An 18,510-nucleotide genomic window follows, 5' to 3' on the forward strand; every position below is an offset into this window, starting at 1 on the left:
TGAAGGTAGGTGAAGGGGATAGACTCAGTGCAATTCTGAATGGTGTGTGTGTGCATGTACGCATATGCACATGCAGCTACTAATAATGTACAAGCATCCTGGACAAATTTTCCTCCCACCAGACAGAAGTCCAAGGTGTTCAATACTTGCTGTGCCAACTATTCCAAAATGCCATCACTCCATGAATCCATTTAACTGGCTGATTATGTCAACGCTGCAAATATTGTATATTCTTGCTTTGACAATATGCAGAACTGTCTGATATTTTTGAGGTTAATACAGAGCATAAAGGGGGTGGGGGCAAAGTCAGGGGAAAGAAAGAGGAAGGAAACTTTTGACCTTCACACTAATTGGATAATGTGATATATGACAGCTAATTTAGGGAGGGAACATGCTGATAAATTAACTGCTCAGAGGAAGAGAACTTAGATCTTAGCATAAAACTTCGTTATGCCTGTGCAATAAAAGCAATATTAGGGAAATCAATGCCTGGAAGATCTTTGAAGTGTGTCATTAGCCGGAACCATAACAGATTACATTACAAATGAGGCATATTTGCAAGGAATCCTAAACACCTTCTTAAATCCTGGTATTAAAAATAAGTTAATTTTTTTCTTCTGCTGTGTCTCAGTTGTAATAGATATTAAGTATTCTGAATGTCTGAATGAAAAGATAGAATATAGATTGAAAAATAATTTTGAAATTTAACTTTATCTTCACCATTTGTTTTGTTTAGCGTAACAAAATTCTGACAGCTTTTAGACTATTTACCTAAGACACTGAATTTCTATTTCAATAAAATTATTAAATAACACTTGCAACTCTTCTGAATGAGAATTGTTAAAGTTCCAAAATTTCTTATTAACGTACACAAACTTTCACAGTAACTAAGATTCCACAGTTTTCATTAAAACATGTAGCATATATTTTCATAAGAATATAGCCTATAAATGTTATCAGCCAGTCTAGAAATAAAAAGATTAAAATATTCTCATATATGTAGGTTTTAAATGATCATTCAGTTCTTGAAACTCTTTCAGAATCTGATAAAAGGAACTATTTTTCAGATACGGTAAAGTATCGAGTTGGCATCAAAAAAGCAATAAATAAATGCATTAATAAAAAAAAGAATATGCTACACTTACTCTTGACATGAGAAACACAATTTCCTTTCATCAATATAATTTGCTAGGTATAGCCTCACCAGCAAAAAAGGGGAATTTCATGAAACCGGCTCTCCTGAATCTTTCAAAGCAAACAAATCATGTCACCCCTAAAGCAGCAGAGTATCCTACCCAAGATTTATTGCAGCTATTCTTATGAACAAAAATTCTTTACCCTACTGCTTTCCAAACAATCAATCTTCCAGTTCGTATGTAAAATGCCAAAATGAAAAGTCTCCATACACAATAGGATGTATTCCATAAAGTAAAAGGGGCGTTGTCTTACCTGAACGCCTTTTCTCAGTACGGAGATGGAGAATCCACCTATGGGTTTTCTCTGTCTGCCTGCTCTTGAGACCAAGTAGCCAAATTAGCCACGTCCCTCTTGCCAGGAGATCCAGTTTTAACGAGGGCGAAGCGGCTGAAGATGAACTTGACGTTGGCTCTCAATTCCCTAGAACGGCCTAACTGACCCTAGGGTGGGTGTGGATTCTCCATCTCCATACTGAGAAAAGGCGTTCAGGTAAGACAACGCCCCTTCTCCAGTGCAGGAGATGGAGAATCCACCTATGGGACATACCAAAGCCTCACTGTCCCGATGGGTGGGAAACAAATAAGGCCGGAATAGATTCCCCAAAGACCACTTGCTAGAGGACCCTCCTACCAAAGGAGGCGTCTGCTGAAGCAAAACAGTCAATTTTGTAGTGGCGTACAAATGGAGATGGCGAGGACCATGTTGCAGCCTGCAAATCTCCTCAATGGATGCCTGAGTGGTCCAAGCCGCAGAGGTTGCAGCACTGCGAGTGGAATGGGCAGTAAGATGACTTGGAGTCGGCAGGGAAGCAGACTGGTATGCTTCCGCTATACAATTTCGGATCCACCTGCCAATGGTGCCCACAGAAACCTTCTGTCCCATGGAAGCCGATCAGAATGAAACAAAGAGGGCTTCTGATCTACGGAATATCTCCGTGCACTTGAGGTACCGTCTCAAAGCCCTGCGGACATCCAGTGTATGCCACTGCCGCTCCAAGTCATGCGTTGGATTTGGGCAAAAATTTGGTAGAATTACTTCCTGTGATTTGTGGAACAGGGAATTTACCTTTGGGACGAACGAAGGATCTATATGTAGGACAACCCTGTCACTGTGAAAAATGCAGAGGTCATTCCTGACCCATAATGCAGCCAGTTCCAATATTCGTCTGGCTGATGTGATGGCTATCAGGAATGCCACTTTTAGGGACAGGTGTTTCAACGAAATGGTTCCTAGAGGTTCAAATGGTGGTTTTGTGAGAGCACGGAGGACTCTCGGTAACTCCCAAGTTGGGTACCTGTGAACAACAGGAGATCTGGTGTTGCACGCCCCTTTGATAAATGCACGAATCCTGGGATGGTGAGCCAAGGGAAGCAAATCCTGACACGAGAGAAGAGTGGACAGGGCCTCTACTTGTCTGCGAATAGTCGCAGGGGCAAGGCCTCTGTCCAGTCCGTCCAACAGGTAATCCACTATTTGGGGAATGGTCAATTTGGATATGACAAGTTGTCGCCTCCTACACCAAAGGCAAAAATTCTTCCAAGTGGAATCATAGATGCGATTGGTCGCAGGACGGCGCGCAGCCTGAATCATGGAGATGGCTCGCGGGGAAAATGATTCTTGTGCCATTATGCTGCGTTCAAGCGCCAGGCGGTCAGTTGCAACCATTGAGGATCTGGGTGATTGAGGGTCCCCTGATGCAGTGACACCTTATCCGGGGGAATCCTCCATGGGGGTGACTGGGACAGGTTCATCAGGTCGGCAAACCAGGGCCTCTGTGGCCAGTAAGGGGTCACGAGTATCAGTTCTGCTCACTCGTGAATTAGTTTGCGGATGGTCGCCGGAATGAGTGGTAGTGGTGGAAAGGCGTAAAGTAAGCCTTGTGGCCACCGGGTCCGTAAGGCATCCGTCCCTTCTGCCTCCGGAAGGAAGTAACGGGAATAGAACCTGGGGAGTTGGGCATTGTCCTGTGAAGTGAACAGGTCGAGAACTGGGCGACCGAACCTGCGAGAGATGTCTGAGAACAAGTCCGGATGTAGGCCCCACTCCGAAGGGTCCACTGTGGTGTGGCTTAGGACGTCCGCTTGTTCGTTGTTGACCCTGAAATGTGTTCCGCCTTGAGTGACTCCAGGGTGGACTCTGCCCAGGTGACAGGAGCCGCGCCTCGGACATGAGGGATTTGGACCTGGTGCTCCCATCGGTTGATGTGCGCTCTGGCCGCCACATTGTCTGTGAGGACTAGAACATGACGACCTTTGATCATGTGTTTGAAGTGTTGTAACGCTAGGTGGATGGCTCTGAACTCCAACCAATTTATATTGTTTCTCAGATCCACGGCGGACCAACGTTCCTGCGTGAAATGAGAGCGTAGATGGGCTCCCCAACCGTACAGGCTGGCATCTGTTGTGATGGTGACTCGTTCCGGTTCCTTGAAGAGTGACCCTTTGGTCACTGCCTGAGAGCACCACCAGCGAAGCGTCCTTCGAATGTGAACCGGAACCTTGACCAGGCAGCTGGATGCGCTGGTATTCTGTCGCTGGTATGGGAGAAGGAACTATTGAAGGTCCCGCAGATGGAGTCTGGCCCAGGTAACTATGACTATGCAGGAGACTATCTTGCCCAGTAACTGAGAGAGTAAGACCAGTGGAACTGTGTGTTGCCTGTATACCTGGCGAGCCAGTTCCTTGATGCTGACCACACTCCTGGGAGAGATAGACCATGCAATTTGATGTGTCTATGATGGCTCCCAGGTGCGGTAATCTGGATGAAGGAGTTGTCTGGCTCTTTTTGAAGTTGACTGAGAACCCATGTTGTTGCAGAACGTGAATGGTCATCACGTCCGCCTGAGCTGTCTGCCTGTATTAAGATGTCGTCCAGGTAGCATTGGACACGAATTGGGATTTTCCTCAGTCCGGCCGCTACCACTGCCAGAATCTTCGTGAACACCCTGGGTGCTGAAGATAGGCCGAAAGGAAGAGCCCTGTATTGGAAGTGGTTGCCCTTGTAACAGAAACGTAGGAACCGACGGTGAGCCAGGTGAATTGGAATGTGAAGGTAAGCTTCCGTGAGGTCTATTGACGCCAGGAAGTCGTCCTGCCTGATGCCTCCCAGAATGGACTGGAGGGATTGCATCTTGAATTTTTTGCATTTTATATACCTGTTGAGATTTTTTAGATCCAGGATGGCTCTCCATCCTCCTGAGGCCTTAGGAACCACAAAGAGGATGGCGTGAAACCCCTTGCCCCTGTAACCTGTAGGAACCTGTTCTATGGCTTGAATGTCCAGGAGATGTTGGATGGCCTCCTGCATAAGCCTGTGTTTGCTGGGATCCCGAGATACTGAGCAGACTGTGAATCAGTCTGGAAGTGTTGCAAGGAACTTCAGGGACAACCCGGACTGTATGGTCTGTAGGACCCAGTTGTCCATAGAGGTCTGTTCCCACTAGTGGAAAAAGTGGGCCAACCTTCCAATTGGGAGATTGGAGTAGAAGTCATTTGGTTTTACGGAAGGGGCGGCCTGCTCCACGAAAAGGCCGTTTTGACTGGTTCTGTTGCCTGGGTCGAAAACCTGGCCTGTCGTAGGGGCGGTCATATGACCTGTCCTGTCTGGGGACATATGTTCTGGGGGCTGGCTGGCGGCTGTGGCCGCCTGCTGACGAAAGGACTGTCTCTGAAAATAAGGTGTAGGCCGTTTTTCAGCTTTTTTGTTTAAATGTCCCATGACCTTACGTTTATCCTTATTTTCGACTAGGTAAGGTGTGAGGGCCTCCCCAAACAAATTGCTGCCTAGATAAGGAGTTGTTGCTAGGCACCACTTGGCCTTGGTGTCAGCCTGCCAATACTTTAATTACAACATCCTCCTAGAAATTATGTTGGATGCTATGGATCTGGAGGAAAATATGGCCGACTGGAGTGTTGCGTCTGCCGCATATTCTGTGGCTGCCACCATTTTGGCCAGGTCCTGATGAGTGTGCATGTCCTCAATTGGAACCCTGGCCTGAAGTTGTTGCAACCATAAAAGGGTGGAGCGGACAAAAAAGGAAGCACATGTGGCCACTTTGACGGCCCATGCTGCAGATTGATGTGTTTTGCGGAATGTTTGCTCCCACCTCTTGTCATCTGCCTTTAGTGCCTCCAATAAGTCCCCCGCCATGGCAGTTTGGGAAATCAAAGGAGTCCAGGCTTCATCCACCTTGGGGATTTCCAGGGCATCAGAGAGATCCGTGGATGTGGTGTATAGCCTTTTGTCCGTTCCACTTACTAAGGGAGAGAAGATGGAGTGTCCCATTGTTTCCTGATCCCCTTCAGAAACATGGCAGGACAAGGAACATGATGTTCAGTAGCCACCTTTTCGACAAAAATTTGCCATGACGGGGTGCCTGTCGTTCCCTGCGGCTGAGGGAACTGGTCTGTCCCTATATTTGCCATCAGGGTGGCCTTGCGGAGTATTGTTAGGAACAGGTTGGCATTAAATAAACTCCCTGAAGTTGAAGACTCCAGGGGGAGTTCCTCATCCTCCGAGAGATTAATTTCCAGTTGCACCTCCTCCTGAGGGGAAGAATATCCACTCATGGAGGACTGGCCGGGAGAGACGGGTTCCTGAGGTGCTGGGGGCTCCATAGGGAGATCGTAGGGTGGCATGGTCGAGGTGGAGGCCTCCTGCTCGGAGTGGACTGAGCACTGAGCCAGAGCTCTGTCCACAACCTTAGTTAACAATGCCTCCAAGCGTCCGTCAGAGAAAATATCTCCGATGTCTGGACCCGAGTCCTGCGGCCGTGGGCGTGAATGTGGACTCAGGGATGTGCCCGGGACAGGTGTCGCTTGCTGAGCCGATGTGGAGGGTGAACCCAATGTTACCGGCATTCCCGGGACGGACCACACTCCTTGAGATGATGTTGATGGGCCCAAGGGAAGTTCCATTTCGATGGCCGTCATTTGATCCATGTCCAATTGGGCCTGCCTCTGTTCTGGAGAACTCCTTCTCCAGAGCCTGGTGCCTACGGCTGGCTTGCTTTTCCACCAACTTGGATGTCTTCTTTAGCGTATGTTTTGTCTTAGCTTTGCACTTGCCCGCCTCCTTCTGTTCAGAAGGTTTATTGCAGCCATAATTGGGTGATGGAGAGGGCGTGCCCAAGGTTTGAGGCAACGGTGAACCCTCCATCCCACTTGAGCAATCTCAGTAAGAAAAACACTGAGAAGGAGCTCTGGTGGACAAGTAGTTGGCAGAAGCGAAATTGGAGCAAATACCAAGACTGCTCCCCTGACCACCTGACCAAAAATAATTCTCTCTGGACTATGGTCATGGTAAATGAGGCAGGTACCGAAGGCACGTTTGGAACCACTCTCTGGGCTCCGCCCGGAGGCCTTAGGTGGCCAGGCAGTGTGCACCAGTAATAAAAAATTTGCAAGCAACCCCAATTAAGGTACAAAAACAAAAATATTTTTGAGCAATTGGAATTATTTTCAATTGGCGGCTAACCGGTGGAGAAGAGGCCTGTGATGGTGGCTTGTTCCTCCCCTGCTTCCCAAGCCGAAAGAAGCAAAATCCGGTTCCCCGGATCGTTTGGGCTTTCAAAATGGCGGCCGCGACCTAATTCCACCAAATTTAGGCTCCGCGGCCTCCACGGGGAGATCTGGGCTCCCCCAAACGATCGGAGCGTTCTGGGGGCGTTGCGATGCAATCGCGCAGGCCCCCGAATTCTCCCTGTGCTGTGCACCAAACAGGGAAAGTTAATTTCACAGCCGAAATTTTGGCTGTAAAATGGCGTCCGCGAGGGCTCTGGGTTGCTTATACAGCCTCCGACAGTCCGGATTCAAGTTGAATCCAAGGCAGGAGACTGTAATCCACTCCCAAATTGGGGAAGGAAAGCTGGGAGGGCAGGAGAAAAGGCACAGCAAGCAGTCTCTGCTATTGCCTTCTCTCCCCCCCCCCACCCAGGGCCCTGGGGAAGAGAGAAAGGGAAGGGAAAAGGGGATGAGATTTACCAGTGTTTCACGTGGTATTGATACCTATGGCCAGGCCTGTTAGGCCTGAATAGGCCTACTCGTGGAGCTAAAATGGCCGCCACTGTTAGAATGAGGCCTAGTCAGTCGAGGGATGCAAAAACGACCACGAGGGAAGAAGACAAGGTTTGAGGAATCCTGCTGCCAAAACTGGGGAATTTTTCCCCCCTTGGCTGTGGATTCCATCCCCCGCTTATGGGAAATTTCCCCTCCCCACGCACCCCCACCTCTCAAATAGGTTTGAGATCAGAGCTGATCCCAGCCCTGGTGGGGAAAAAAAATCAAAGATGACAATTTAGAGTTGCCAATAATAAAGAAATGGTAAGAATCCACCAAAGTAATTCTATCTAACCTGCAATTGATGAGAGCCAAGTCACAGAAGTCTTGCAAGAGCGGAGACCAAGTTAAGACTGGATCTCCTGGCAAGAGGGGCGTGGCTAATTTGGCTACTTGGTCTCAAGAGCAGGCAGACAGAGAAAACCCATAGGTGGATTCTCCATCTCCTGTACTGGAGAAAAGAAACACACAGAAAAAAGTCAATAAGTATAGAAATTAGTGCCTCAAGAACCTCACTATAATTCCTTTTCAAATGGTCAGCTTTGATGAATACAAAACTGAGTTTGTAAATTTAAGTTACATTAATCAAAATGGCATGTGGCATGGCCGCTAAAATAGCTGCCCAGAAGTGGGGAGGAGGGGATGAATGTGCCATGTAGCATTCTTTCTCTTAAGGGTTAGAAGTAGAATACTAAAGAACAAATTTTAATTTCAGCAAAACTTTCAAATACGCTTCCATTAACCTGTTTGCAACTTACCCTTCTCATGCTGTAACAAGGACAATAAACAAATACAAATGATAAATGAATAATAAATAAACAAATATCACAAAGACATAAGTTGGAGTCATAAAAATTTATCTGGCTGCCATTATTCAAAGATGTTCAGGGACAGGTCTCATTGGGTACAGTACAATTTATTCCATGGGAGAGGGGCACAACAATTGTTTGGAAGTGGGGAGTGCTGAATTCCATGGGATTTGTTTCTGACTCTGCAGGTGTGGGAGTACAATCAAAGATACTGATCCCATGTTCATTGAACTGAGCGCTGTGCTTGTTCCTTTGTTTGTAGTTTCTTTTGATGCTATCACTCTTTGTTGTGAAGCTTATTGCTATTGCAGAAGTGCAAGCAGACTTTGTGGAGCTTGAGTTTGTCACCATTTGAAAGCAAAAGGATTACTGATTGCTTCAAGTTTGTTTCTAGGGAGGATTTCCCATAACATATGTTGCTTCCATGGGGATGCTGCCTACATTTGGACTGCATATGAACATGGATAGTCTCTCTTAGTTGTAAAAACTTACAAGTTTGTGTTAAGACTGGGATGAGCTGTTGGGTGTTTGTAGACAATGCTGAGTTTGACTTTCCCTCAGGATAGGGAACCAGCTGTTGGACGGTAGGAAAGGTTAAACTGGTGGCATAAGGGGAGGTTATCTGAAAAAATATTTTGTGGCATACTACGATGTCCTTCATTTTTTATTTAGTGGAAACCTTTGTGTTGGTATATTGGTATTTTGTGATATTCATGATAATTTGAGATTGAGACCAATAAACTAGACATTATATCTGCAAACTAAAAAGAGCATTGTTTTAGTCAATGTGTCACCATAGCATATTACATAATTGTAATTAGAATATGATCTCTCTGTTTGTATTGTTTACAATTTGGGTTGCTGCAACTGGAAGAAAGTGAAGATGTTTCATCTTCTTCAAAACCAGACTCATATAACTTACTACAATATAGAATTGGAAAGTTATTAGTACATTAAGCATCAAAGATGTAAATAATCTGCTTCCCCAAAAAGCATATGGAGTTGGTTTGTCACATTCTCTAAGATTAATTTGCCTAAAATCCATACATGAGGGGTGAGTCAATAATATTACAGGTAGTCCTCGCTTACCGACCACTCACTCAGCGATCGTTCAAAATTTTGATGGTGCTGAGTGGAATTCACAACTAGTCTTCAAAGGTGTATTTGCAGCAGTGCCCCCCAGCACAATTTAGGCACTTTACAATTGTTGTGTATTTATGATGGTTGCCATGTCCCATGGTCACATGACTGCCATTTGCAACTTTCATAGCCAGCTTCCAATAAGCAAATTCAATGGAGAAGCCACTAGTGGATGAATTATACCAGTCGATTGTTTTTGTTTTAATTGTACACATTGCCTAGAATCACATGCAAGTGGATTAAGGTTATATACATTCCATAAATAAATAACAAAACAGCAAGAAGCTGCAAATCCTAGGCATGTGATATTATGCTTAACATAATAACATGGTGATTTGTTTAACAACTGCAGCCATTTGACATTTTACTTTACAACTGCTTCACTTAGCAATAGAGTTGCTAGTCCTAATTGTGGTTAGTAATAGAGAATGACCTGTATTATTATTATCCTTAGCTATTTCTTCCTGGGTAATTAACAGTTGGGAAGGGCAGGGTTCAAAAATAAAAATGTATCATATCCAACTAATCTGTAGTTGTGTCACTTGATTAAGGCGATCAATCCTCCAATTCCAAGCTTTCAAAAAAACCTGCCAAATTGTCCAACTGAAAAGGGCATTCCTCCCTATTTATTCTTCCTACGTACCATTGACAGCCAGGTTCCACTTGCCTATAAACTTTCATCCCCAACACTTAATTTACATAGCATTTTGCAAAGTATATATAGACAATGAAATATCTTTCCAACTCATTAATTTATGTCTTCTGTTTTTATTAAAAATTACCTGTTTTAATTTCATATAGAATGTTTTTGTGTACGTTTTCCTGCTGAAGTACCAGAAGCGTTCATTGGCTGGATACACCCGCACAAGGGTCTCTAACAGAAAACGAACTGGCTCTACCACTTCTGTGACTACCATATCTACTGCCACAGTCATATACACACGCTTATCTGTAGCACACAAAGAAAATTAAATTTTACATTAAATGGCAATAATATATACTCATATCAGTATATGCTTGGGAACTTATAATTTTTACTCTGCTGAGATTTTTCTCTTGTATAACTCCATATTGGTATTTCATAATGTTGCCCTCTCACCTATTCTTCCCTTTTCTCTCCAAAGTCCCACTTCTATTTATGCATTAAATCTGACTTTTTAATGCAATATCTATTATTTTATAAATGCATAAGTTATAATTATAATCTATGTCAATTCATGAAGAATGCTATTAAAGCAGAAGGCTATACATTTTATCCCTTTCCAATAGAAATAGTATAGCATTTTCAATGCATACTTACCCTTAGGAGTTTCTTCATTTAAGACTAAAAAGATAGGTATATTAGGATTCCAAAGACCAGTTATTACATAAGCTTTACCATCTGAACTTTTCCCCATAGACTCCTAAAGAACAAAAACAGGATTTTTCCAAAATTACTTTGCAGTTTTCAATATTGTGTCTGTACAACTAAAACCATAATAAACATCTTAAATCAAGTGCAATCTTTAGTCTTGATTAGCAACTGAACAATAGTAGAGATAATTCCCATAAGGTGCTTTCAATTTGCCATTTGTTTTAATAATAGCTTATGTGAGTAAAGGAATATAATACCACAGAGCCAAACAAAGCACTTTTAGCTGAAAACTGCAAATTTATGTGGACAGTACTAGATCTCACATCTTACATAGGATACATCAAAAATATCCCATATCTTTATATTGTAAAGATTGGATTATGCCCATGTACATATAGTCTACTTCATTTGGTCTTTTAACAAGCATTTTCCTTGCCAAATTTCCATATTTTCAATATTTATGTGAAATACATATCTAAGTAGTTTGAACAAATATATCTGGATCAACGGGTTAATTAAATCTTTTTTTTTTTGGAAGCCTATTGGTTTTGGTATATTGGAAATTATTTAGAACATCTACAGCTTCACCTCATTTTATACCAGCGGTTCTCAACCTGTTGGTCGGGACCCCATTTGGGGTCGAATGACCATTTCACAGGGTCGCCAAACAACGCAGTCCGCCATTTTTTCCCCCTTTTCCTTAGCTGTGCTACTCCCTTCTATTCTATTGGCTTTTGAAAGCCAATAGAATAGACTCTCTTGAATAGAGTCTAATTCTATTGGCTTTCAAAAGCCAATAGGAATTGTCCAGGTTCTCTCTGCCCTGCTGAGCCCGCCAAAAGTCCCATTCTGCAAGCGGTGCTGCAAGTTGTCTGCAGCGAAGGCGAGCTGTCTGGAAGTTTCCATCCCTCCCTGCTGAGCAGCTATTAAAAATGTAAGGCCAGAGGTGAGAGGTGGGAGGCCGGCGGGCGCAGGGAGAGTTGCTGGCACACGTGGGGCCTGGCGGGTGGCTTACCTCCCTTGGGCTGGGCCAGCTGGTAGCCAAGCCGGTGGTCGGCCTGCTCCGTCTCTGCCGCTTGCCAGCTATGCCTTGGCCGGCGCAGGGGGCGGCACCACGCATGTGCGGCGCTCCCGGGCAGGGAAAGTCCTCGACTTATGACCGGTTGGGTAGTCCTCAACTTACGACCGGTTGGGTAGTCCTCGACTTGGGGATCGCGGCATTAAAAAGGTTGAGAACCACTGTTTTATACCATTATTGGTTTTCTCTATAGGAGGAGGAAGAATTTGGCTCTTCTGCTCTCAGGTTGACATTTTAGCTAAGATTGTCCTAGATAATCTACATAAATTTGATAAGGGGATGAGAGCTACTTGAAAATCACCATTAAAGTCCTTTTAAAGGTTTTCTTAATGAAGATTTCAGTTTCATACAAGAAATTTCTAAGAGACCGCCTCTCCAGTGTTAGTCCACTCCATTGAGCTCTATCAGAGAAGGCATGATGCAAGTAAGATCAGCTAGTGACCTATATCTGGTGGGTCCCAGGTGGGTCTCAGCTGTGGTCCCTGCCTTATGGAACATCCTTCCCCCTGAAATTAGATTGGCCCATTCCTTTTGATTTTTTGAAAAGCCCTCAGGACCTGGTTATGCTGACAGGCCTGGGGCTCCGAGGAAATCTGAGATTTGATGATTTTATTGCTATATTACTGAGAGCCATTTTTATCTTCCCTTCGCCCAGAGTTAGTATGTATTTTTGTTTTTTATGTTATTTATTACTGTGGCTTTTCAGATTAGCTTATTAGTTGTTTTATTTATTGTTGTACACTGTTTGGCATCCCCTTTGGGGGAGATGAATGGCTATATACATTTGATAAATAGACAAATATGGAATCCAGCAATCAGCAATTAATGATGGCAACTACAAAACTACTACTGAAGAATATTCTAGCAGCATAACCACTTTCTGCCTTCATGACAAAACAAACAAAAGTATTTCCAATTCATTTTGGAATGAGAATAGACTTTTTGACAGAGTCATTAAAGCCAAAATGAATATCACATAAGCTTTTGTATTAGGGAATTATTACCATATCCAGTAAGTGCATGTCACCGTTTTTGACATTTCGACCTGGACTTAGCAGCATTCCAAAGCACCTGTAATCAGGATTAGTGAACACAAGAAAAAGTCAAGTTTAAAACACTGAATTGTTTACTGATATTACAGAGTATAATTTTCCATTTAAATAGGAAAAAACCAGTGTAATCCAGGTCCTATCAGGACAGTCAATTTACTGACTGTAGCCTGAGGAATACACAAAATGTTTGGAACAGTGAAACCTAATCAGTTGTCTGCTTGACACTGACAATATTGTGGGTAGGAAAAGGTGGAATAACTAACCTGATTGCCTTTATCTAGTAATTAATCTTGTTGGAAAGAAAAATAATTACATTCAGAAGTCAAACTTACTCTGAAGTTCCATTCTGGTTTGCAAGCAAGTAGAATACACAACAAAGATTTAGGCCAGTTAAATACAAAGCTAGCAAAAAAACTCTATATGCTTCCAAGGGCCATTCTAAGATTTAGAATGCAGCAAAACATTACTGAAATAATACTCTGAAAGAGAGTAAGAGCTCCTTTAGCAAAAGAGAAATGTAGCAATTTGAAGAAAATCCCTGCACAATCAGTCAGATCACATTTAATAAGTATCTTTGATTACAATGGAGGAATGACAAATGAAAACAATGCATTAAGGTTGTATATTGCCTCAGGTTTTATTAAAAAGAGGTGCTCCATAGCAAGGAGAAAGGGAAATGTGGTACTGCTCTGATGAGTCTTCCATTGTAGCTACATGGTTCTGAAAACCAACAAGGTTGCTTTAATTAGCTGTAGACAAGTGCTGCATTCACATTTTTAATTATATATTTATTTAATTTATATGCTGCCCATTTTATTAACAGCGACTCTGGGCAGCTTATAAATACAGAAGTACAAACATTACAATATTAAATATTAAATAAACCAAAATTAAATAACCATTAATCCATATTGGATTCATCTATATTAAATCCAAAATGCTGCAGAGTTCTACCACTTACTTATGTAACAAAAATTGCAAATATAAACTTCATTTTGCAATTGAAGTCAAATTGAAGACAAACTGTAACTGTCATTTCCCTTAAAACATTCAATTTTAGTTTTGTAGAAATAATAACACTACAGGCATTGGGCAATGGGAAAACCATAATTGGGATACTGAGGGGTTGCCTATTTCTGCAAATATTGATTTTGGATTTTATTTTCTGGCAGATCGCTGACAGCTATTCTTGCTCTGCATTTGCTCTGGAATATTCCACAACTGGTCTTCCAAAACAGGCTGTGTATACTGATGAAAAATAGTGTAAACCAGGTGTCCCCAACCCCCATGCCATGGAATGGCACCGTTAAACAATGTTAAACACAACATTGAAAGATACTCTCTGATGTTACTAATAGGCAATGTGAACTAATGTCACAACATCTAAGAAAAATTATAGCATTTACACGATGACATAATCATGCACTTGTCATTTTTTTCTTTCCTTGTCCATTCAGTTTTTTTTCTTTCAGACCTCTAAGTCAGGAGCCTTTGCACCTTGTTGCAACTGAGAAACAGATTGGCTTACAGTGTGTCTTTCTGTTTTTAAAGCTTGGGAGTGCCATCTTAACTTTGAACCTGAATGTTAGATGAAATCTAATAGCAAATGCTGATGAATGCATTCACTCTACAAGTATCCCAAATTATGGAGTTTTTACTGTTGTTTGATGGATCAAAGTGACTACTATCGCAATATGAATATTGTTAATGTCTACATTAAAAGCTTAAACCTCTTAAGACTAACTTGCTTAAAAATTTGCCACTGCAGCATATTCAATATTTCAATTAAGATCAGCTGGGAAATTCCAGCTTGTGACTCCACCAGTAGATCTGGTTCGTAATGCAGTGGCCAGCAGTAGGATCTTCCCAGTGGTGGTAGATAATTACTAATTATCAAGATATGCTTAGCTGATACTAATTTGTCTGGTAACTACTCCAGACCATAATATCTTTTAAATTTCCTGTTTTGATTTATGTTTACTGTTTTAAGTATTGTTTTTTCATTCTGTTTTCTTGCTCTGGACACATGAAATGAAACAAAATGAAATTAAATGAAAAGAAAATTGTGCCTCTACAAAAAAAATCCTCCTTCTAAGGTGTGAGTTAGTCTACTTACTATCCCACCAACTAACCAAAACAGAATTTCAGAATAGGTTCAACTTCCCATTTGGTGCTGGAAGGTAGAAAAAGAATATTTTACCTTCCAGGACAAGAAGAGAAACAATCCATATTCTTACAGAATTTCCTTCTATAAAAGTTCAGAAAAACTTAATTAAAGAGTACTATTACCCATGATCCTCATTTACTGACCACTTGTTTAGTGACTATTTGAAGTTATGATGTTGTTGAAAAATAACTTTACAGCTGATTTATGGCCATGTGCAACCTTCTCAGTGTCACTCAATCACTCACTGACATGATTGCCATTACAGTCAGTGTGCAATAACCTATGACCTGAGTTTTTTTTCCTACCCTTTTGTAAAGCAAAGAGATTGGAGAGGAAGGGATTGTAAGAAAGTAAAGCTGTTTATCTTCTCCACTAAAATAACGCAACTGCACTGGCAGCCCAGGTTGGCAGTAGTAGGCACTTTATGCAAACAGGTTATTCTCTTAATATTTCTTTCTCCAATCTCTCCACTCTAAAAGGGGGGTGTCAGATGTGAACAACAGATCCATACTTGCAGAGTTTGAGTTAACATCAGCCAAAAAAGCTAATACAATCCTGAGTTGTATAAGCAGAGGCATAGAATCAAGATCATGCGAAATATTAGTATCGCTTTATAAAACCCTAGTGAGACCATACCTGGAATATTGCAACCAATTTTGGTCACCATACTACAAAAAAGATGTTGAGCAACTAAGATGATTCAAGGCCTGGAGACTAAAACATATGAAGAACGGCTGCAGGACTTGGGTTTGGCTAGTCTAAATAAAACAAGAAATAGGGGTGACATGATAGCAGTATTCCAGTATTTGAGAGGCTGCCACAAAGAAGAGGGGCTCAAATTATTCTCCAAAGCACCAGAGAGCAGGACATGAAACAATGGTCGCAAAGTGACCAAAGGAAAAAAGCAACCTGGAATTAAAAGTTCCTAACAGTGAGGACAATTAACCAGTGGAACAACTTGCCTTCAGAAATCGTGTGCACTCCATCACTGGAGGTTTTTAAGAAGAGACTGGACAGTCATTTGTCTAAGATGGTTCTCCTGCTTGAGGGGGGGCTGGACTAGAAGACCTCCAAGGTCCTGTCCTGTCCTGTCCTGTCCTATCCTATCCTATCCTATCCTATCCTATCCTATCCTATCCTATCCTATCCTATCCTATCCTATCCTATCCTATCCTATCCTATCCTATCCTACCCTACCCTACCCTACCCTACCCTACCCGACCCTATCCCCTTTGCCTGATCATTTCTTCCAACCTCCAGAGTAGAGAGATTGGAGAGGAATGGATTGCAAGAGAATAAGTGGTCACTTTGCATAGCAGCAGAGTTGCTAATCCCAAATAATCATTAAGCAAGGACTACCTATATCAAAAGTCAGGGGGAGTCAGTTATAGTTAAATATAATGACATTAATAACTAGGCTCCTGAGGCTGTTGTTCAGAGGGGAGAGTGAAAAGTCAAAAGAATAGTTTCCTAACAAAGGAGCCACAAAAATTTATCTCTATGATTTTTTGCAGATTGTGTTTTGTGCATAACTTTTCCCCAGCAACAGGAAAAAAATAGGGAAAAATTAACCAATTTATAATTTATAACTATCATTGAATATTATTTTATATAAATAATGAGTCTGGATACAGACAAACCTGACCTTAAAAATACATAGTTAATAGTCCAGATTTATGAATAAACAACTATGAGAATCATCTCTCAAACAAGTTTTTTGAGTGCAACATTCTTGAAAAATTTAAGAGTAAGAATCTAATATGAAACTACACTGATTTCAAATCTTATGGAAAGACTGCCATCTAGAGGAGATAGTTTTTAAAAGCAAATATTTTGATAAATTCCTCAAATCCTTTTTGAAAATGTTTATTTTTTTAGTAGATATTAGGATTCACAATTTTCAGATAGCTTTTTATTTGCATAACATTGAAGCATTTTTTTCAAATTTTACTTTATTTACAAAAAAACAAATTCAAACTTTTTCCATTTCAAGATTCCACCTTGAAGGGAAAAAAAGGTACCTTCTCCATTGAAAATGGCAGCTTTAGGATGACAGCTAAACAATTTAAAACATTAGAAAGCCTTAAGTATCTTCAGAATCACTAGAATCTAACACATTCAGGATCTTATTATACAGCTATTTTTTTGAAAAAGAGAATAGTGAAAAATTAAGTCATAGATCTCATATATGTTAATTTAACTATGATATAATCTGCATTAGAACAATTGTCCACATCAGAAAGAACATTTTTAAAGTCAAAAATCTATCTTTAATAGCCCTTTATAGAATATGAAAAATGTTCTAATAAATGCAGGATGCAAAGTTGGATCATATTTAGAGAACTCAGTATTGGCTAGTAAAATTTTCATACATAAGCTGTACACTAAAATGTATTTCTTTCCATCTTATCAACCCCAAAATATTTCAAGATAGTTCATGATTTTTTAAAAAGCACACAAAATACTTTAAAATATAATGAGTTAGCACAGGTATTTTTTTGTTGTGCTTTTTTGGTGACATTTTTGATGTTGTCCATTTTAAGTCTTGAGATATTATAGAACCTAGAAATTAGAAGGTGTCTACTGTTGATTCTGTGTTGTCTAATATTGTAAGAGTTGGTAGAATAGGAGGGCTTCTCCTAAAATCTACTATCATTTCTACAGTTTTGAGTGTGTTCAGTTCAAGATTGTTCTGACCGCACAAGGTTGTTCAACTTCCCGTCTGTATGCAGATTCATCATTGTCTTGAACGAGACCAATCACTGTTGTATCATCTGAAAACTTCAGTACTTTAACAGAGGGATCCTTTGAGATGCAGTCGTTGGTAGCGAGAGAGAGAAGTGGCAAGAGGGGGTCTGTGCTAACTGTATCTGATGTGATTTTGCCTAGCTTTGCCTGCTGCTTTCTGTCTGTTAGAAAGCTTACAAGTGTGGTCAGGCACGGGTATCTGAATCAGTTTAGTTAGAAAAATATCTGGAATGATGGTACTGAATCCCTAGCTGAAGTCTACAAAAAAGGACTCTTGCATAGGTCCTTGGAGAGTCAAGATATTGTAGGATGTAGTGCAGAACTATATTAACAGCATCATCTGCTAATCTATTTGCTCGGTAGGCAAAATGCAAGGGGTCTAACAGCGGATCCATGATGCTTTTCATGTGGGCTAGCACTAGCCTTTCAAAGGTTTTCATAACTAGGGATGTCAAAGCAACCAATCTGCAGTCATTCAGCTCCTTGATGGATGGTTTCTTCGGCACCAGGATGATAGTAGAGCGTTTGAAGCAAGAAGGAATGTAACACATCTCTAATGATTTATTAAAATGCGGGTGAAGATGGGGCTAGTCAGCACAAACTTTCAAGCAAGAAGGAGTTACCTTATCTGGGTCTGGTGCTTGTCTGTGAAATAGATCTCACACATCTTTTTCTGTGATCACCAGAGGTATGGGGCCCAAAGGGATGAGGTCAGTTGTAGGAAGCTTGGCTGTTGTTGGTGTATCTGAGATGGAGAGGGTGGAGATATTTTACAGTTGCTTCCTCTCAGACATACAGTAAAACACATTCAGGTCATCTGCCAATTGTCGATTCCCTTCAACGTGGAAAGATGGTTTGCTGTAACCAACGATATTTTTAAGAGTTTTCCACAGATTTGCTGGTTCATTT

The 18,510-nt window shown here is 41.6% G+C and overlaps 1 protein-coding gene across 7 annotated transcripts in view; it reads right to left on the bottom strand.

The window, feature by feature from the left end:
* The window catches only part of LOC120310494 (rab GTPase-activating protein 1-like), an 87,759-nt gene that overhangs the window by 41,313 nt on the left and 27,936 nt on the right, over window positions 1–18,510 (bottom strand). For all 7 annotated transcript variants that reach the window (XM_039348952.1, XM_039348948.1, XM_039348950.1 and 4 more), the window contains exons 7-9: window positions 12,639–12,705; window positions 10,503–10,605; window positions 9,985–10,151 (exon numbers count right to left, since the gene is read on the bottom strand). In XM_039348952.1, the coding sequence (XP_039204886.1) occupies window positions 9,985–10,151; window positions 10,503–10,605; window positions 12,639–12,705 (337 nt within the window). The remainder of the gene's footprint in view (window positions 1–9,984; window positions 10,152–10,502; window positions 10,606–12,638; window positions 12,706–18,510) is intronic.

The sequence above is a fragment of the Crotalus tigris genome, unplaced genomic scaffold (assembly GCF_016545835.1).
Source record: "Crotalus tigris isolate CLP2741 ecotype Arizona unplaced genomic scaffold, ASM1654583v1 scf7180000018217.1405312, whole genome shotgun sequence".
Lineage (NCBI taxonomy): Eukaryota > Metazoa > Chordata > Lepidosauria > Squamata > Viperidae > Crotalus > Crotalus tigris.